The sequence below is a fragment of the Stenella coeruleoalba genome (assembly GCF_951394435.1).
Source record: "Stenella coeruleoalba genome assembly, chromosome: 9".
NCBI classification, from domain to species: domain Eukaryota; kingdom Metazoa; phylum Chordata; class Mammalia; order Artiodactyla; family Delphinidae; genus Stenella; species Stenella coeruleoalba.
The window spans coordinates 66,972,723-66,995,060 of NC_137155.1; the positions used below are offsets into that span (position 1 = coordinate 66,972,723).

The 22,338-nt window shown below is 37.6% G+C and overlaps 1 protein-coding gene across 1 annotated transcript; it reads right to left on the reverse strand.

Annotated features, from left to right (window-relative positions):
• Positions 1–21,789: 21,789 nt before the first annotated feature.
• LOC307191185 (ubiquitin-ribosomal protein eS31 fusion protein-like) lies at positions 21,790–22,338 on the reverse strand. The gene has a single exon (XM_079931020.1). The coding sequence runs from the start codon at positions 22,311–22,313 to the stop codon at positions 21,846–21,848; it is 468 nt and encodes a 155-aa protein (XP_079787146.1). The 5' UTR covers positions 22,314–22,338; the 3' UTR covers positions 21,790–21,845.

The following is a 22,338-nucleotide window of genomic DNA, read 5'->3' on the forward strand; positions in this document are numbered from 1 at the left end:
AGATAATTTGCTGCACATTCTTGAATTGATTTTGCCATCGCAGTTACTTTGTGAGAGATAATTGACATTCTTTGTGCTGTGACAACTGTACGTGATGGATTAGTTCTAGTGGTTGACACTGGTTAGCTTCATATCAGTGACAGAAATTCATGAACAACCAGATTCAAATCCTATGCAAGACACAAGAGTTTTCCAGGAATATAGCCAGACTGAACTTAAGCAAAAGAGCATACACATTCTCTCTTTAAAGAAATCTTCAATTTTCCCAAAGTCATGAAAAAGATGAAAACTCAGTAGACTATTAGTAAAACAGTATCCGATGATCAGCATGTATTATAATTGAAAATTTTCAGGTATAACTACAGCTAAATATTGTGGTACTTTTACATCAAAGCATTAGAACCTTAAAAGATATAGCTAAAATCACTTTTAGAAATTAATTGACTATAATTTAGCCTATGCAAAATTAAAAATTATTTCAAAAGGATTCATAAGAAACATTTATGTTTAAAGGAGTGCATGATGGGGACATATTCTGCAGAAAATTTCCTCTTGTAATCTTGAAGATTAATGAAATACTGATAGAAATAATGTCTACTAAAACATTGAATGGCAGAAGGCATATCATAGAGTTAATACATTTTGAGGGACCTTAAGACTTTTATGAGTTGTATTTTCTTTTGTGATGATTTATCTAGGTGTTTATCTCCTTACATTTTATACTCTCAAAGCTTATGTTTCTTTAGTATTCCAAGTTTAAATAGAATTTAAAGACATAGTCTCTGTATTGTTCAAAATAAATGTTATTCATTGTCTTTCACTTAAGTGGTTTAATATCTTGCACCTCCTCTACACTGATCTGATATTGCTTTATTTATTTCTCTGACTGATAAGTGAGAGGGCTTAGTAATGTATCTACACATTAATGACTGGAGACAAATGACTTGAGCCTGAACTATCCAATTGCAAAGTACAATTTATGTTTCCAAAGTGTTCAAACAATATAGAGAATAGTTTACTAATACACAGACCCATTATTTAAAATGGATCAATGCTACTTAATTCACTGGTCAAATTTTTACCGTGCTTCTGTTTTACTTCCAAGTTGGCCAGATGATCCATCTTCACAAAACTTCAGAACCATCTCTCCATACTTTTTTTTCTGCAAAACTATTTAAACACAGACTTCATGGGTCTTGATTCCCCTGAGTGTATCTTTGGACACCAACCATATTGCTCCTTATTGAATCTTACCTGTCTAACTGAACCAAATCACCATAAAAGATTTTTCTTACTTTCAAGTATTTTCTTATAGTAGTTTTCAATTTAACTTTCCTGTTTCTCTTAATTTATATTTTCTTCACTCCCTCCCTTCTCTCTATCCCTCTCCCTCACTTATTTTCCCCTCCCTCCCTATCTCCTTCCTTCCTTCCTTCCTTCCTCCCGTTTCTTCCGTTTCTTCCTTTCCTCCTTTCCTGTCTCTTTCTTCCTCTCCTGTCTTTCTCCCTCTCCCTCCCTACCTCCCTTTTTTCCATTAGCTCTTCCTTAATCAGTTCATTCATCCTAGGTTAGGGCCTTTTTGTACCAAGATGTATTCCACAAAACTAAATTCTCATTTGCAACATTCCCAAAACTATATATATGGAGTATCTTTTCTGTGTTCCAGGAAACTGGAGATAGCAACATAATTTACTCAAAATTACAGGTTATGTAATTTAGCCCATGGTAGCTAAATGATTCTAAACACTGATAGGGTTCATTTGCTGAAAATTCCTTCCTTGGTAAATTATTGATTTGCTTAACTTTATAAAATAGTCACTATGGTGAATTTCCCCATTTTCAGAGGCATATCTGTTTTCATCATCTCAGTTTTTATTATTAGAGGAGCTATTGCTATAGGAGTCTAAATATGGGTTGTATAAAGTTGTTTTATAACTGATAGCAATTAACTAGGGAAGACTTTGGTAAGAGGGTACATAATTCAGATATAACATGAATATGTTTTGCAGACCTAATGTACAACATGGTGGCTATAGTTAATAACAGAGTATTGTATGCTTAAAGTTTGTTAAGAGAGTAGATCTTTACTGTTCTCACCACACACACCCACAACTATGTGAGATATGAATGTGCCAATTAGCTTGGTTGTGGTAATCATTTCACAGTGTAAAGGTATACCAAATCATCATGTTGTATATCATAAGTGCATATAACTTTTATTTGTCAATTATACTTCAGTAAAGCTGGGGGGGAATTAGTAAACATTAAAGAAGCAGATATTGTAGATGCATATGGAGAAGTGTGCTCAAGGAAGTGACTGGGTATACTCTGGAATAGAAAGGAGTAAGTCTGAATTAAGAGACCATTGTTTATTCAACAGCAAGGGCTGGAGAAAATATTCAAGTAATTTGACCTGGGGGACCTAGAGTATAGATAGCTATACACACACACACCTTACACTCATGTACACACACACTCTGTGTGTACATCAGGAAAGCACAGAGGAGAAACGTCAGTTGTTGAGAATAGTTTCAGCCTCAGTCTGTACTAAACAGTCAGAATAGACTGGGTTTCCTTACGAATTAGAGATTCATGTAAACAGAATTAACTCAGGTGACCTAGCTGTGGTCACTATGATGAGAATTTAGACTTCTCTCTCTAACTGGCCTGCCCCCAGATTCCTCACCTGGAAAAGCAGGTAAATTTCTACAAGCTGAATATGAGGTGAAACCGCCACTTTACTCTAGAGGTGCGCGAAATTCAGACTTCTTATTCTGTCTTGCCTGCCCCAGGATTTCTTACCTTGAAAATAAAGCAGATTTCTGTATGTTATATACAAACTGAATTTGGGGTGAAATCAAATTCAAAGGAGAGGAGAAAGTGCTGGGGTTCTAAGGCTTCAGTGATGATGGTGACTACATATATATTTCTTTAATTACTGGGGTGATGATATGAGAGAAACTCACCAACAGCTATGGTGGGCCTTGACGGAGGGTTTATGTGGGACATGCTTGTGATGGTTCATTAGGGAAACATAATTGGCAGGTAACATAAAGCCATTTATGCACCATTTTTCTGAATAGTACCTAGATTTTCTGGATTTGTTCAATAACCTGAGTTTCAGTTTTGGACTACTCTAGATTATTGCTTAATGTTATTCAAGGTCAGTTTACAAATAAAGATTAAACATGTATAGAAGTGCATTCAATTTTAGTTCCAGAGTTTTTCTTTCACTAATGTATTTTTATTTGAAAACAACTAGCACAAGAAATCATTATAAGCTGGCATCAGACGAGCAAAATTTGTTTTTATTAGGACTTTTGAACTGTTGCATTACCATAAGTAGAACGATTTTATTTTCTTGAAATTTGCAAGTTCCTTAATTTAGCATGACCAAAGTAGCCACATTAGTTACTGTGGTTTAAATCCAAGGCCAGTAGAAAAAGATCTTTGAAATTTTTATTTTATTTTTTAACTTTTTATTTTATATTCAAGTATAGCTGATTAACAATGTTGTGATAGTTTCAGGTATACAGCAAAGTGATTCACTTATACATATACATGTATCTATTCTTTTTCAAATTCTTTTCCCATTTAGGTTGTTATATAATATCGAGCAGTGTATTCTGTGCTATACAGTAGGTCCTTGGTGGTTATCCATTTTAAATATAGCAGTGTGTACATGTCAATCCCAAACTCCCTAGCTATCCCTTTCCCCCATCCTCTCCCCCATAACCATAAGTTCATTGTCTAAGTGTATGAGTGTGTTTCTGCTTTGTAAATAAGTTCATTTGTATCTTTTCTTTTTTAGATTCTGCATGTAAGCAATATCATATGATATTTCTCTTTCTCTGTTTGACTTACTTCACTCTGTTAGACTTACTTCACCTAGATTATGGCAATCTATAGGTCCATCCATGTTGCTGCAAATGGCATTATTTCATTCTCTTTAATGGATGAGTAATATTCCATTGTATATATGTATCCCATCTTCTTTATCCATTCCTCTGTCGATGGACTGAAAATTATAAAAACCCAGAAATATATATATGCTCAATTCCAGAGATCCTATATATATTAATATTTCTATTCCTTTGTCTATCTTCTGTTCATCCTGGAAATGAACTTAATATATTTGTGTGTAAAAATGATGAGGCACTAAGTGAATTTTACTGAATGTCTCTTGCTTACTCAGTGTTTGTGATGGATTTGGAACTTCCCAGCGCAGCAACTCTCCCTGTGCCATAAAGTACCCACAAGTGACTTGATGACTTTTGTTGTTATTTGCTTTTACTGATTATGTAGACATCATTCTCTCAGACATTCATCACTGTAATGTAAATAAGCATCTTTTTTTAAATCTAAAGCTCCAGTACTTTCATTTGATCAGAAATCCCTTAGTAGCAACTTAACCTGGGTTGTGGAAGTTGACTCAGCATGAAAACCTGTTTCTGCCATTCAGCCCCTGTGACCTGTCTATGTTCTAAAAGGAACATTCAATTACTAGTACCCTTCCTATTTTCTAACCTTTTGCCCGTTGTGAGTCAATGTGAAAAAAGGTCCAGTGTTCCAAAAAGGAAATAATCCATCTGAAATGTATCCGTCAAGTGTAATGTAGCTGCCCGACCAGCTATAGGCATAGAAAAGAACAACTCCCTGCTGTGCACTCTTATCTGAGAAAAGAGTTGCTGACATCTTTTAGTCTTTTCTCCATGGGAGCTTATTTCCTTTTTCTCCATCCATAGCATTTCTAAGATCCACATCCAAAGACAAAGGAAAGGAGGAGAAAAAAGACAAATGTGAAATGCAATTATAAGCCACATCTTGAAATCTGCGCTTTACTAGCAAGAGGCTAACAAGACAGAGGTTCTATGGCCTCCTATCAAGGTTCAGTTTCAAAAGGTGACCACATATGCCTTAGACGTTTGCTGTAACCATTAAGATCCTACCCATCAATTTCAAGCATCAAAACTGTAGCCCTCACTTCGTCCTAGAGTGGCATGGACATATATACACTACTACATGTAAAATAGATAGCTAGAGGGAAGCAGCCACATAGCACAGGGAGATCAGCTCGGTGCTTTGTGACCACCTAGAGGGGTGGGATAGGGAGGGTGGGAGGGAGGGAGACGCAAGAGGGAGGAGAAATGGAATATATGTATATGTATAGTTGATTCACTTTGTTGTACAGCAGAAACTAACACACCATTGTAAAGTAATTATACTCCAATAAAGAAGTTAAAAAAAACCAAACAATTGTAGCCTTTTCTCTGATCTCAATAACAGATGACTGGGAGGTAGCTTATAAAATATAATTGACAGCCTGAGCTAAAGTTGAACACAGTAGTTTGCAAACCTGTGTAACCCTGAAGTTTATGAGTGGTTGCCTACCTGTGCTGGGGAGCAAGAGGACACGGGTCATGGTTAAATGCCCTGAACAGGACAAGTGGGCCTCACACCTTTTTCCGAACATTACTCTTCTTCCTGTATTACTCCTAACAGTGAATGGAGGCCCAAGAGTAACCTGGAAACCAACTGTAACTCTTCCCTCTCCCCCGTTTTCTCACATCCAAATACCAAGTCTTATATAATTAACTCATCCATTTACTTCTCTACATCCCATTTTCGAATTCATGCTACTAACGTATCTTGCCTGGAATCCTAAAACTGTCCTTAGTTTTTAGGAAATAAAATTCCTGGCTTCAGTTTTGGTCCCTTCTGATGTATACTTCACTGCAAATCAGAATGATCTTTCTGAACAGCAGAAATCCTTGTAATTTTCAATGTCGCTATTGTCCTCAAAAGCCCAGACTCCCTAACATCCTTATCTCTCATCAGTCCCCCTTTCTCTGTACTGAATTAAATGCCCCCTTACTCTCCCGTCCTCTACCCTTATGTTTGGACATATGGTCCCCTTTTCTTGTAACATATTCTTGCCTGACTGGCTTGCTCCCACTTATCTTTTACGTTTCAGTCTTCCTTGATTAGTCTCTTCTACTACTGCCCCTTTAGTTCCTCTCTCATAATCTTCATTTTACTTTCTCGTGATAACTGTAAGTATATCTTCACCATGAGAATGGATTTTCCACGATGGCTCTGAGGGCAGAGGAGGTAGCACAGCTTTTGTTTACTATCATATGCCCATGACTCCATAATGTTTGCTGAATGAGAGGATGAATTAACTTTTCCACACTCTCTGAGATCCAGGGCCATGAACGGTCAACTGAGAAGTGGGTTTTCTTCTCCTAGCCTACCTGGAAATTGAGGGAGTGGTTGACAGGATGAAACACAATGAGAGAATGTCTTTGTGTATCCCTCAAAGAGAAAAAATAGATGGGACTGCTTGTCCACAGAGAAGACTGAGCTCCTTTGGGGAACATTACCCCCTTCCAGGCCTTGCTCTCAAAGCTTCAGATTGGGGAAAGAGGTGAACATGGGATAGGAACTTTAGTTACAGCCTGATGTAAGCAGAGAACTCTGTACAATTAGGATGTATAAGTAGTTCAAAAATACCAGAAAAAAGTCCCAAGCTTTCAGGAAGCCTAAGAGAATACAGGGTTGGCAGAATTGAAAACATAAACTTCTTCTACATTTCCTCTTCCATGCTCAGTCTTTTTAATATCCCTAATTCTGACCGGTTGGCTGACCTGCCGACCAGCCTTTCTTCCTTGCTTCCTTCCCTCCCTCCCTCCCTCCCTGACCACACAGTTATTGTGAGCCTACAGCATGCCAGGTATACTTCTAGGTGTTGAGGATACAATGGTAATGAAGTAAAAACAAAATCAACAGACTCATGGAGCTCATATTTCAGTGGAGACAGTAATGAGTAAATAAATGTGTAATACAATGTCAGGTGGTGATAAGTCCTCCGAAGAAAAATAAAGCAGAGTGAGGCATAAAGAGTGACTAGATTTAGGTGTGGGGAGGATGGTGAGAATAGGCTATTCTAGATGTAGGGGTCAGAGCAGAATCTCTGAGAAGATGTCAAAGAAAAATTGCACTGGACAGAAGTAAAAAGGCAAGAGAGACTTTATTCAAGACTATTGCAGTGGGGTCAGGACTATTGCAATAGAGGAAACAGAGTGAATTCTGCTGACCCAAAAGGCAGTAGAATTTTTAAGCACTGGGGTGAGCTAGTGGAAAGTACTGCAGGATATTATGGGTAGGTGGTCAAGTGATTTGGCCATCTGTGTTTGCTAATTTTCCCTTATAAAATTTAGGCTCCTGTCCACCCACAGAGACTGGAAGACAGTGGCGATAGCGGCGCCACCTTCCATGATGATTACGTATCAAAGGGGTGGCTCCCAGGTCCTTGAGAAACACATTCGTCAGTTGTAAGACTGGCTAGAGGTTGGAAGATTTACACCTCAAATGGGACTGAGAAAGAATTTAACGTTGGAAGTTTTCTAAAGTAAATGCTCAAAGAAAAGGGAGGTCAGGGGTCTATAGTCAGGAAGAAACCCATATAAAGTTTAGTCAAACTAAGGGGAATTTTAAAGCCATCTTGGTCAAAGGTAACATTTGGGCAAAGACCTAGAGGGAAGTGAGAGGGAGAGCCCTGAATGGACCTGAGCATAAGCACTAAGGCTGAGGCAAGAGCAAGTGCAAAGGCCACCACAGAGCATCAAGCTTGAAGTCAGAGGAGCAATTAAAACAGGCCTATAGGGCTCTAGTGGAGTGAGCAGGGAGGGAAATGAGCTGGAGCTGAGGCCAGAGAGCTGGGCCGAGACCAGACTATGGAATTTTTTCAGGGAAGAAGTTTGGAATTTATTGTGAGGACCCTGGGAAGCCACTGGAGAATTTAAAGACGAGAGTTTCATAATCTACATGTAAGAGGACCTCTCAGGTTGCTGTATGCGAAATGAGTTTAGGGGCTGGAGGGCAGAAGCAGGGAGACTAGTTAGGAGGCCACTGCAATAATGTGAGCATGAATCTTGGACTTGGGTGGTAACAGCGTCCTTAGGGAGGCTTGACATACATGAAGATGTATATTCTTTGCTTAAGAAATGGATAGAGATAAAAACAGGATGAAGGGAGGCTTAAAATTTTTGACCTGAGTGACTAGGTGAATATTGTTGCTACCGGGGGATGGAGAAGCCTGGATAGAGAGCAGGTTTGGAGGCTGGTGGGGGATATGAAAGGAAGATTTCAATGCTGGAGAAGTTAAGACTGAGGAGCCAAGAAAGTATGTCGCCTCGGCCATTGCATATATTACCCCGTAGCTCAAGAGCAGTGTCAGAGATAGAAGGTATTATTTGGAAGGAATTATTTTGGAATTACTGGAGTGTAGCTAGTACTTAGAGCCAGGCCAGATTTCCTTCAGGGTATGACAGTGAGAAGAAAGAGAGAACATTTATTTTTCAAATATACTCTTATCTGGCAAGGTTCTGTTTAGTGATTCAGCCCAGCATTTAAAAAAAAAAATCAATTTGGATTAATAGTTACTCACTTTTTCTTTCAGTAAACGTTTCTTCTGATGCATCTAGGGTTGAATTGTAGACTAAGCAAGTGCTTGAAGGCAATAGCAAAGCAAGTGTCTTAGTCTGTTCGGGCTGCTATAACAAAGTACCATAGACTGAGTGGCTTAATAACAACAAAAATTTATTTCTTATAGTTCTGGAGGCTAGAAGTCTGAGATCAGAGTGCTGGCATGGTCAAGTTCTGCTGAGACCCCTTTTCCTGATTGCAGACTGCTGACCTCTTATTATATCCTCACATGGTGGAGAACAGAGAGAGGAAGCAAGCTCTCTTGTGACTTGTATAAGGGCCCTAATCCCTTTCATGAGGTCTCAACCCTCGACCTCTTCCAATCCTAATTACCTCCCAAAGGCCCCATCTCCTAATACCATCACATCAGAGGGTGGGGTTATAACCTATGAATTTTGGGGGGAAACAAATAGTCTGTCCATAACAGCAAAGGTGCTGAATATGTTTTAAAGAATGCATTGATGTTTCAAAAATATATATGAAATAGGAATAATTGGACAAAGTAGCATTGTGTTTGGCTTTTACAACCTCATTTTACAATTTAGTATTTTTTAGAATATGCATATACTTGAGGTAGAAGACACGATAATTTTCAGCCTTAATACTGCCTTGGCCAGGCTCTGAACTTGGTACTGGCCTCTATAAGAAACAAATGTCAGCTCACTCTGTTCATTTTATCAAATGTGTTTTTGAATCCTCTTCTTAGCATTAAATAAAGAAAAAGTGGCTATGCACAAATGAATCATGACATGCTGCATTAACTGGCAGTGCTTTTACTTCTGTATTAACTTTAATCAGTGGTAGATGAAACTCAAGGGATTTTAAAAGTCGAGTAAACCCAGAAGAGCTTCACAAAGAGAAAATCTCCAGACAATACCCTATTATTTTGTCCTCAAATATTTGTTTTTTATGTTTTTTCTACACAGTTACTGAGAAGTTGTTAAATACAAGGTCAGACAGAGATACTGAGTGCCCACTATGTGCCTGGCCTGGTTCTGAGTGCCAGGGTTATGGCTGTTGATAAAGTGGATAAAAGTGTTTGCTTTTATCGGAAAAAAACACAAATAAAAGGAAAAGTGAAATTTGTATGCTAAATGGTAGTAAACACTATGGATAGACATAAAACAAGGTTGATGGAATAGAGTGCTGGGTTGTGGGTGGGTTTGCAGTTGTCCATAGGATGATCAGGGAAGGCTTCATGGAAGGGATATTTGGGCAAAGGTGTAAAGGATGTAAGGGAACAGGTCATGTAGACATCCAAAAAAAGAGCATTGCAAGTTGAGGGAACAGTGATAGCAGGGATTTCAGGACTGAATCATGGATGGAATGTTTGAGGGACAGCAGGAGCCAAGTAAGGGAGAGGGAGAGAAGTAGGTAATGAGGTCAGAGAAATAGTGGGGGCCAGACCACGTACAGCTTTTAAGTCATTGTGGTGATTTGGCACTAAATTGATGGAAAACCACTGGAAGCTTTTAAGCAGAGGAGTAGCATGAGCTGACTCACACTTTGAAAGGATCATTCTGGCCGCCAAGTAAAGAACTGATATTGGGGGTAGGGGGCAAGAAAAATTCTGGGAGGTTATTCCAATTATACAGGTGAAGTTATGATTAGCAATGACAGTATACCATGGGGTTAGCAGTGGAAGTAGTGAGGCTTGACCAGAAATATTTTAGAAGTATAGCTGGTAGGACTTGCTGAAGGATTGTATGTGGATCGTGAGAGAAAGGAGTCAAGGATGACCTCAAGGTTTTCAGCCTATAGAATTGGAAAAATGGTGTTACCATCTACTGAATGGCTATAGGAAGAACAGGTTTGAAGATGATGATCAGATGAAGATCTTCATCAGATGAAGATCCTGAATTTGTTTCAGGACATTTTAAGTTTGATATGCCTACTAGAGGTCCAGATGGAGTTATCAAGAAGGCAGTTAGATATGTGAGTCTGGAATTCAGGGTTGAGGTCTAGGGATATCTGTTTAGGATTCATCTACCTCTACCTGGTATGTAAATGAATGAGTGTAAGCAAACAAATTGTCTAAGGACCGAAGCCAGGGGTGCTTCCTCCATGTTTAGAGGTTGGAAAGATGAGAAACCTACCAAGGAGAGTGGAAAGCAGTGATATAAGGAAGAAATTCAGCAGAGTGGCGTCCTGGAAACCAAGTGAAGGAAGCATTTGAAGGAGTAATCAACTGTGTCCAATGATGCTGACAGATCTGGAAATAAGGACTGAGCATACACATTTTGCATTTAGCAACATGGAGGCCGTTGGTGACCTTGACCAAGTAGTTTCAGAGGAATTGTGGGCAGAAGCCTAGGTTTAAGAAGGAATTGGAAGAGAGGATGTGTTGGCATCATGAATGTAGAGAACTCCTTTGAAGAATTTTGTTATAAAGGAGAGCAGACAAAGAGGTCTTGACTAGAAGAATTGAAGTCAGTAGAGTTTTGTTTGTTACTTTTTTTAGATTAGAGAAATGCATGTAATGGCTACGAACTGGTGGTCAATGGAAGACAGAAATCTTGGTGCTACAGGAGAGAGAGGGGAGAAGGGAGAATTGCTAGAGCCATGTCCTTGAGTAGTGGATTAGGCCTGGGATTATGCTCAAGCAGAGAAGATGCCCTTAGCTAGGACATGATACTGAGGGTCTCTCCCCCATCTTCCCCTCTTTCTTCCTCTGAGCTTCATGCCTATCTCTTCTTCCCTCCCTCCTTCTCTATATTCCATACCCACCCCCACACACACACATCTTTTGTCAAAAAATAATTTAAGAAGTCCTACTGGCAATTTTAATCAATTAATTAATTAAGATATGAAAAAATGGGAGCGAAAAAAACCTGTCATGAGCTTGGCTTCTTCAGGAGTAAATAAGAGTGAGAAACTTAGTATCTAAGATCTCTAAAAATATTAAAATCCTATCAACTTGTAATATATTACTTTAACAACTTTATTAATAATGGAGTTAAATACTAATTCAAAGATGACCAATTTTTTGTAAGTTTGACTCAAGTATGTGAAGCTTAATCCATTAATTTTTTAACGTAGAACATGCTATTCATTTTCAAAATGTTTAGGGTAAATATTTCTGTTATACCATCATGGTATGGCTTACATATGATTTTTAAGAATGTTTAATAAGGAATAGCTTTACATGGGATTTAAAACTTTTTCTTCTCAACTCATTTTTATAAATAAAATGAAGTATACAAAATAGTGATAACTACAAAACTGAACTATGCATAAAAAGTAACTACACATGGAACTTTTAAATAATCTCTTAAACATTTTTATTCCATTATCTTCTTTAACTCTCCAGGACAATGAAGCTAATGTGAATAATATTGGAATCGAAGTTCCCTTGCAAATGAGAGTGAATGTATGAATTGTTCATTATATGCTAAAATCTAAAATAGATGAATTTTTGTCATCCTCTGACTGTTCTAAGTGGTCCCTCTGGAGAGCTTTCTCTCTGTCTCTCTCTGGTCCATAATGAGCTGTGAATCCTATTATGTCTCTTAAAAACTTTCACTTCTATGAATTTTCTGAATTTTCTTCCAAACTTAAGACTTCCTTAATTTACTATAATTACCAGCAAAAAAAAGATCAATTTCAGATTTTATTTATAATAATTCAACATTACCCCCACAGATTCTTAGACACACCCGACGTATGTGTGACCCTGATGGTTTCTCTACAGAATGACTGGACAGTCAGCAAATCTTTGACTCTGCTAAGTACTCAGAACACCCAGTACAATGAGATATTGGTTCTTTCAAGCCTAAAGCCTGAAATACTTCAGCTATTTTTGTCAGCCCAACATATAAATGCCAAATAGTGTGGTCATTCCAAGACTGGACTAGATATTGGGATTGGTTCTTAAAACGTGTTCTGTGTCATTTAATTATGTTGCGTGATCTCCCATTAAAATCAAATCAAGCCAAACCAAACCAAAAAAACTGTCAAAATTATGTTTTGAGTCCAGCTGTCACTCTCTTTTTCCCCTTCAAAGCCAAACTCTCTCCCTGCACGCTCTGCTGAAACTGCTTTCCTCACCACTGATCTCTGAATTGCCAAATCCAGGGAGGACTCTTTTATCCTTTGCTCTCTTTCAACCTGGGCATTTAATTCTGTTGTTCCAAGCACATCTAACCAAACTCTTCTTCCCTTTGCTCTCATGACATTATACTCTTAGTTTTCTTCCCATGTTTACTCCTCCTTTATTTTCAGGGTCCCCTAATACTGCCTTTCCTTTAATAGTGATATTTCTCAGAATTCTTCCTGACTTGTCAGAAGAGTGACCTTAGAAGTGCTGACTGCAGGTCAAAGACATGAGAGCTAAAACTTTACTTGACTAGCATTTTAATATATCTAGAACTTTGGTTATAATAGGACAAACATAAAAATAATTGAGAAGGTAATAAAGCAATAACTAGATCAGAGGAAGCTCAGCATGTGGTATGGACAGAGTGTGGGTTACAGGCCCTAACATGATGTAAAAATAATAAAATACTTGACAGTCAGTGATTTGGACCATTGGATCCTCATCCCCTTAAATTCTGGAATTCATGATATAACAGCTATTAAATATTGTCCAGAGTATGTCCTCAGCTTGGTGAGTTGAGATGATAAATGTCTCTCTAATAGCAAGTCTTTTTCAACCCAAGAAATATATAGAATTAAGAATAGGAATGTTTAAGAAGTTCAAAAGCAATATATAATTGTTTTCATGTTAGAGAGTCTGTAATATTTAGTATTTTATATTACTTATACTATTTTAAAAATTTTTTCGTAGATAATTTTAGGCCAGTCTTAAAATTGCTATTCAAAATGGATAGTTATTTTGACTTGTGATTTTAAGTTGAACTCTATGGCACAAATTGGGTTTGGGTCATTCACTACTCATTCTAAATATATTCTACAGTATAAAAAATAGAAAGCTAAAACCTACATTTTTCAGACTCCCTTGCAGCTACAGTTCTATGTATAAATTAGATGCACTTGAATAAGACTTGGATTCATAACTGAATAACCTGGGGTTAAGGGGCATCCATTTTGGGGGCAGGGAGCAGATTGTAGCAGAAGCAGCATGGTTCTGGAGCCAGTAGCTGTAGAGGTAGCTTCCTGACTCAGCAGGTGGTAGCATCCTAATCTGGTATCTTCCTAATGGTGTGGCTTCTTTCAAGTCAACACTGGGCAACACCTTCCTGATTCTTCACCAACCACCTTCACCTGAAGCAGCAGCAACCTGTTTTTGCATTCCCCTATGTCTTTGAGCATGCTGTCCTCTGCATCTAGAAGGCTTTTTCTTTCTCTGCCTGAATCACATAAACTTGGCTTTCCAGACTCAGTCAGTGTATCAGCTTATCATGGAATATTTTCTTAACATCCCCCACCCTCACACCCTGCTGTCCGGGCTGTTAGGTCACCCATCCACGTATTCTCTTTTATACCTTATTTATCTCCAACTTACTGCCACACTCTATTATACTTCTGGTTTATTTGTCTAGTTCTTCACCATATAGTAAGAGCTTTGTGGACAGAAACTCTGTTTTCACTTTTGTTTTAGCTATGAAACCCTAGCCCCAATTATGGTACCTGGCACATAGTAGGCACTCAATGTATTAATGAATGAAATAATGAGTAAATGGACATCTGAGTGCCAGTGAGAGGCTTCAAATGGCAATTTGGTCTTTCCATTAAAATAACTATTTCTAAACACATATGTGAAAATATTTCCAAAAGGAGAAGTCTAATTACTCTGTAATTCAAATGAAGTAGTAATCTAATCCACTCTCATACAGAGCTTTCATGAATATCAGGCCCATGAAGCACCATTGAATTCCCTAATTCTTTCTTTTCTGATAAGAGCCCATTAGCTTAACTGAAAAGGGGCCTTGCTGCCAGGCTCTGTTTTGGGATGAGGTGAACACTCTACTACCAAATGTTTGAAAATGTCATAGGTAAGGTAAAATGATGAAGAAGGCTTGTTTCTTTAGTAGCTTTTACAAAGTATGATTTACAGATCCTGTCTTGTTTGTTCAATTAGGACCAAAGGAGAAACAGAACATGGGCTCAGGTGGTTGGAAGAGTTTCTTAAAATGTTAGATTCAGATTATAGACATTTTAGAATTGTAGCACACAGATAAAAGGATTTTTCATTCCTAGAACTTCTACAGGTGATTTAGGTAATGATTGTAGTTTTTTATACCAACACTGTTGTCACAGGGGAAAGAGAAAAATGTAATACAAAGGAAAATTTGGTAGTTGTATCTGCTGATGACAATACCTGGTAGACTGAGTATAATGGGATTTTAATATATGAATTAATGAAGCTTGTTTATGTCTTCCAAACATTTAACTGAACAGGTATAATGATAACTGGTAACCTTCTATTTTTCTGATGAAATAGAATGTTTGTATGTGTCAAATAACAGAACATTCATGAAAAAAGCATGAAAGGGTTAAGATAGTTTAATCCTGCTATCCCATCTATAAAGCCAGGTCAAGGAAACTTTTAACCTAATATAGTTCCTATGGTACAATGAAAATCTCATTTGCAATTTAAAAAATCCTTTTCATTTTCTATGTTTCTCAACTGGGTATTATTGGATATACATTTCCCATCAACAGAATAAGGGACCACAGCTTCTCATTCAGCATCCTCTAGTTATAGCTGTGAGTCCTCTAACAGTGCTCTCATTCTGACTGGTGTACGTTGCTCCTAATATTGCTTTGGGCACCATTCATTCATTCAATAAATACATATTTTAGTGCCTATTCTGTACCTAGCCACTATCGCAGGTACCGAGGAGTCAGTGGTAGAAAACCACAGACATAATACTCGCCTTTTTTGACTTATAGTTGGCAGCTGGAAAAGGGATACGTAACGTTAAAGAAAAGATAGTAATAAGTGTTATGGCAGAAATTAGCGGGATAATGTAAGGAAGATTAACAGTAGACATGGTCCTTCATGAGCTCCCAGGTCACCACATTCTTGCGCACTGTTGGGCCTCTCCAGGCTGCCCCATAAATTCCCTGTGATGTTGACAGTGTCCCCTTACCTCATGCTGGGCAGGCTTTTCTGGGAAGGTGAGCTCCTGGCCATCTTGCACCCTGCTTTCCAATACCTCATATCCTCCAAGTTCCATCCCCTCTTAGAGGGCTTTACAATTATTGAAAAAATATTTAATACCCTAGTCAGAAGTATTTGCATTTGTATGACTTGAATTGTCTGGGCTTTCCTGAGAACACATGTGAATATTTACCTAACTATTATGAGACTGAAAGAATCACTATAGCAGTGTCAGTGTCACTTAGGTAGAGAAAGTAGCTCTGCCCCCAAACAGTGAATATGCCACTTGTTTGATGTGCATAAAGAATAAAGAACTAGGCAGATAATTTAGATTTGGGATGATTTACAGAACCCCATTAGCACCATTATATGGCCATTTAACTAAGTAACAGAATCATGGCAGTGTTCCAGGCTTATGTCAGGAAAATGGGTTCAAGTCTAGGTGCTGCTATTTACCATACATCCTGTATGACACTGCAAATTACGTTTCTGACATCTAGGTTCATCCCTGATCAACCCAAATAGAAACAGACGCTCTGCCTGACTCCGAATAGACTTCGAGGTTAAAATGGAAGTGTGCCTTAGAATTATACATTGATATTGTTTTTCCTTAAATATAGAATAAAATAATATTTGTGAGGGTGAACTCTATGTCAGGAATTACCCAGCATAGGCAAAGCTGTCTTTATGTTGCTGATGAGACAGTGAACAGTAGGTAAAAGATTTACCCACAGTCACATTGGTAATAAGTTTTACTGGAATGAAAAATGAAGTCATTTGATACAGTGTCCTATTCTCTTTCTCTTAAACCAAGCAGAAAAATTTTAAATGTGAGTTGTACTATATACTTTTAGAAGATTGGTATTCAAATACCTGTAGTCAGTGTCCTGTAAGAAGTGGAGGAGAACCTCAGAATAGTTTGGTTCCTGCTCTTATCCCAAAATGGGTCTATTTTCACCTGATGTACACACTGTCCTCTTAAAATTTCAATCAAGAGTTCTTAGATTAACATGAATGAGCGAATGAATGAATGAATGCCCCTCATTTAGAGAGTCATAAGTTGGCAAAATTCTTTGCGAGCTAGCCAATGTTTTGCTCTCAGAAAGTAGGCTGCGTAGACTCCTATGATAATTTTCCAAAACATTTGAAAAATACTCAAAGACTTAGGAATGTTGGTTGGTGTATTCAGTATTGTCTCCAAGAAAACTCTCTCTCTCTTTTTTATTGTAGCCTGAGAATGACTGTGTAGGAGGGATTCTGTGAAAGGACCTGCTAAATTTTGTTAACTATTCATTTGCTCATTTTACCATCTGGATAAAGACTTTTTACATTTTGGAAGATACCTTCCAAAAGAAACTTTAATTGACTTGGTGAACTATCTTTCTCCCAACAAGAAGGATTAGTAAACTGGGGCCATATATTTTCTTGTATTGCAAAAACATAAAAAACACCATAAAGGGAAATCAAAGTAGCAAAGGATCGGTAGAACTGCTGAGATAGTTGTAATACTTTTTCAAACACTTTAGCATAGCAATATTGATTTTCTATACATATGTATGCAGAAATACACAGGTGTTTACAATCTCGGTATAGTTTGTAATGAATGTTAAAGGTGTTGCAAACAACAGCAGCAAACCATGAATGATTAGCATTCAAATCCAAGGTGTATAGAAAGTATGATGAAACAGCAAATTATACTTTTTAATAAGTGCATTGTTCTGCTGAAAGAGATTATTGTATTCACTGACAGCCAATTCTGTAGTGATGAATTATTTTTTAAAAACCTTTCCCTGTGATATTTTTGGTAAGCAGTTAACAAATAACTACTCAGCTAATTTTTATGTATGCAATTATAAATCTTTGCTTTAGTTATATTTCACACCAAGTAAACTGATACATGTTTTTGATTGTATATGTACCTTCCCTACCTTTTCTTTCATTTGAATTTTCCAAAATAGCATAATTTTCCCAACATTAAAGTCGAGCATAATTTGAAGAAATGGCAAGGTTGGGAGCAAAATCTTAGGTTTATACCTGATGTCCTTTTTAACAAGAAGCACTAATCAACATTTAGAATTCCACTGCTACCTTGTCTTCAAATAGTAGAGCATTTGCCATTGTCCCTCAAACTATGAGTAATTCAAGGGGAAGTTTTATTTGGTACCTGTTTCAATCTTCAGGTCTTTAAAAATCAAGGAAAATTCTTTTATTTCCTATATATTTCTTCCCCAAAGTAGATTAAGCATAAGAGAAAACTAGCTTGTTTATTTTCAAAATGGAATCAATTAAAAGTTTACATGGTATTGAAGTTTTATGTTTTAAAATTTGTTACTTTCATTTTAATTGTTATAACCATCTCAGGGTTCCAGAGTATATTATCAATAATCATTATGGTTTTCTGATTAATCAATAGTTTTAGGGTTAATCACTCTTGTAAGCTGTTTATTTTTGTATAAAACATCTAATGACACATGGGTGAAGTCAGAGATGATCTAGTTATGGAAATTTAAGGTACACAGGAAGGGTGCCCGCCAAATAAAACAGTCTCCTTCAAAGACCGGAAAGGGAAACTTTGGATATTTTATTTTTTGCTTTTGAGAGTTCTACAGTCAATAAGAAGTACCAAATGAAGTGTAGATATCCAGCTAGTGGGGTCAGGGCTGCGACTTTCCAGATGCAGCAGGAGGAGAGAAGAGGCTCAGTAGAAAGGGTGGAAGGTTAGATAAAAGCTAAATGGTTTTACCTTAAAATTTTGCCTCCAGCTGCATGGAAATTTTAAATATAACTCCATATTCTTGACTGAATCATGCTGTCCTCTCACTCACATCAAGTTGTTTTCAGCTTAATTTTTCAGAATACTTTTCTTATAATGAATTTCCATTATTCACCATTGGGTGATTTCTATCTTGAGTTAATAAGAGGACAACGGTAGTTCTGTTTTAATGAGACCTTTTTTCTCCTGTAGTTTTAAAAAATAATGGCTAACATAAAGCATGGGTACTTGGAATAGTTGACAACTTCTGTCCTCATGTATTTTACCAGTACCTTTACGTTCATATATATTCACAACTTCCCTCTACCCGCAGAGGCAGTTCCTAGAACAAGGGCTATTCTGTAGCTTTAGTAAATCCATAGTCTACAGAGGAATAAGAAAAAATGAAAGGCAGAATCGTCTTTTGTTATCTGAACAACCTGCCCAATTTTCTCTTGATATTCTTTTATCCATTTTACTCATTATATGTCAGTAAATTATCACCCACAGAAAAAGCGATGAGAAAGTACAAAAAGGGTTTTGCTTCAAAATATATTTAGTTCTGTATAATTGTGCTTACTTTGAAGATTCAGGTCTTATGTGAAGATTATTTATTTCTTGGGTAGTAAGGATTTCTTTTTTTTTGGCCCTGCAGGAGGTAGTTCAAGCTCATTATTCTGTGGATTGTTATTCACTGGAAATATGTTGGACTAAAGTAGAAAATCAGAGTCTCTGTGGTAGTGAGTTCCTCTCTTTTCTGGTCTGTACACTCAGGAAGAGAGCTGCTTCCCATGCTTCCCTTTCTCCCCTGTGGAGCCCTTACTGGGATCTGGAACTGGAATGAAGATTCCACCTTCCTTCTTTCAATTGAATTAAGCCTTTCACTTTTGAGGAGGCTGTATAAGGTTGGTCTTTTTAAACAAGCTTTTACTGACAAGAGAATGCCTGAGGCTAGCTCATCACTAGACAGTAGTAATGACTGCAGTTCAGATAACGATTTTTTTGGTCTGTTTGGGACCATATCTTTCACAGTGTCAATGCAAAAATTTCACTGGACAAAGTTAAACAAGCAAGGAAGACTATTCTGGCTCTTGGAATTGGGCATAGAAGCTGAACTCAACTCCCCTGAAACAAATGATGTGAGTGTCTTTAAGCACTGGAGGACAGGAAGGAGGGGGATTGATCCATGGGATGTGTCCCGCACATTGAATATGCAAATGGTTCCTTTATGATTAGATCATCGGTGTTAACTGATTGGTGCCCATCTAAATTAGGCTTCTATCCTCCCACAGAAACTGGGAAATAAGGGCACTATATTCTAGATGATTACATTTCAAAGAGTTGGCCCCAAGGTCTTAGGAAAGTCATTCCTGGGTTATAGCAAGAAGATTTTTTAAAGGGGCAGAGAAAGAATTGACAATGACAAGTCTTCTAAAGTAAATGCTCTAAGAACAGAATCGCCAGGGGCCTAGAGTTAGGAAGAAGCTTATTTAAGTTTCATTAAACTGAGGGCCTTCTTGGTCAATAATAAACATAATTTCTGCTCATACTGCACCAGCCATGAAGTCTCATCAGTTCTCAAACAAACAATTTAAATATCTGTACTCTTTTGGCGGAAGCTTGAACTGATATGTACCTCTATGGTCGGTCTATAAAATATTCTAAATAAGTGAATAGTGTAAGCTGAATGTTTTCAGAACAGTTTAAAATTTATTGAAAACATATTAAAGTACACTTTAAGTTCTTAAATTACACTCAAGTTCACGTCACCGTCTGTTTAGAAATTACAACTCTTTTCTATCCATTAAAACAAATCCCCTAACACCTCTACATTTTTTACCACCTTCATTCATCAAAGAACTAATGATTTTTAAGAGTAATTCTATAATCTCTCATTTTTACTATTTTGGTTCCTCTAAATTAAAAATATACTATTGAGCCTGTGATTGTAATATAGCTGTAATATATCATATATATAACTCAGATACTTTAAACTTAAAATATTAAGTATTTATAATTTGAAGAAGAGAGCAAGCGAGCAACTAGTCTGTCAGAAAATTTAAGTTTGTGTGTGGACAGAGGACAGAATAAGTATTGTTATTTTAACTTTTTTTTTTTTTTTTTTTTTTGCGTTACGCGGGCCTCTCACTGTTGTGGCCTGTCCCATTGCGGAGCACAGGCTCCGGACGCGCAGGCTCAGCGGCCGTGGCTCACGGGCCCAGCCACTCCGTGGCATGTGGGATCCTCCCAGACCAGGGCACGAACCGGTGTCCCCTGCATCGGCAGGCGGACTCTCAACCACTGTGCCACCAGGGAAGCCCTATTTTAACTATTATATTAATATTCTACTAGCGAATGTGTCATTGTTCATCAACACTTAGGACAAATATTACCCAGCAATAGCTGAGTTTGGTGTTACTATTTGAGTGGAACAAAGATTTTAGTATATTTAACCTTCCTCTCACACTCTCTTAGTCCTTGGAAGCAGCTCTCAGTATGACACTCTGTCTAGCATTCAATATAGTGGCATTTTCAGTACCTTGCCATAAAGAAAAGTTATTTGCATATTTCATTTCAACAGAGTGAAATTCAGGTCCCTGTAGTCTCTTTTTCCCTAGTTATTTAGATATATCTTATTGCTCTTGGGGTTACTTAATACCTACAGTTGACTCCTGAACAACGTAAGGGTTAGGAACGCCGACCCTCTGTGCAGTTGAAAATCCTCATAAAACTCACAGCCAGCCTTTGGTATCCGAGTTTCCTCTATGTACACAGTTCCACATCCACAGATTCAACCAACCGCAGATCATGTTATACTGTAGTATTTACAATTGAAAAACATTTACTATTGAATCCATGCAGTTCAAATCCATGTTGTTCAAGGGTCAACCATATTTTTTTCCAATTTTCTTTTAGTGTGGTAAAATACATATAAAATTTACCATCTTAACCGTTTTTAGGTGTACACTTCAGTGATATTAAATACATTAATAATGTTGCGCTACTGTCACCACTTTCCATCTTCAGACCACATTTTATCCTGAAAAACTGAAACGCTATGCCTAGTAAATAATAACTCCCCATTCCCCTCTCCTCCCAGCCCCTGGAAACTACCATTCTACTTTCTGTCGCTATGATTTTAATCATTCTAAGTGCCTCATAATAGTGGAATCAAAAAATACTTGTCTTTTTGTGGCTGGTTTATTTCATTTGGCAAAACGTTCACAAGATTCATCCATCCTGTAGCATACATCAGAAGTTTCTTCCTTCTTGAGGTTGAATAATCTTCCATTGCATACATATATACACCATATTTCACTTACCCATCATCTGTAGGTGAACACTTGGTTTGCTTCCACATTTTGGCTATTATGAATATTGCTGCTATGAACATGGGTATACAAATATCTCTTTGAGACCCAGATGTTAGTTCTTTTGGGCATATACCCAGAAGTGGGATTGCTAATATATTGTATTTCTTTTTTATTATTATTATTTTTTTAGTTCATTAGTTCATGTCTTTTATTAACCAATATACAATCACTTGTCTTCTGGTTTGTTGAAACAATAGGTCAGACAACATTTGCCACAATAATGTCTGTCAAAGTGGCTGGCCATAAAAACTCCAGCACCACATTCATCTGAAGGGCACTCCTGACAAAGGCGACTGATTTTGCCATTCTCATCCGCCTTATAGTATTTCAGGACAGCCAGCTTAACCTTCTTTCTCGTATGCTTGTTCTTCTTGGGAGTGGTGTAAGACTTCTTCCTTTTCTTAGCGCCACCACGAAGTCTCAACACAAGATGAAGAGTGGGCTCCTTTTGAATGTTGTAGTCAGACAGAGTACGTCCATTTTCCCGTTGCTTGCCAGCAAAGATCAGTCTTTGGTGGTCAGGAGGAATTCCTTCCTTGTCCTGGATCTTGGCCTTTACATTTTCTATTGTATCCGAGGGTTTGACCTCGAGAGTGATGGTCTTCCCCGTCAGGGTCTTCACGAATATCTGCATATTGGCGGCGGTGCCACCGCAGATG

Bases quoted from the DNA above. Each gene is read 5' to 3' on its own strand.
- LOC307191185 (XM_079931020.1), bottom strand. From the start codon at position 22,313: ATGCAGATATTCGTGAAGACCCTGACGGGGAAGACCATCACTCTCGAG.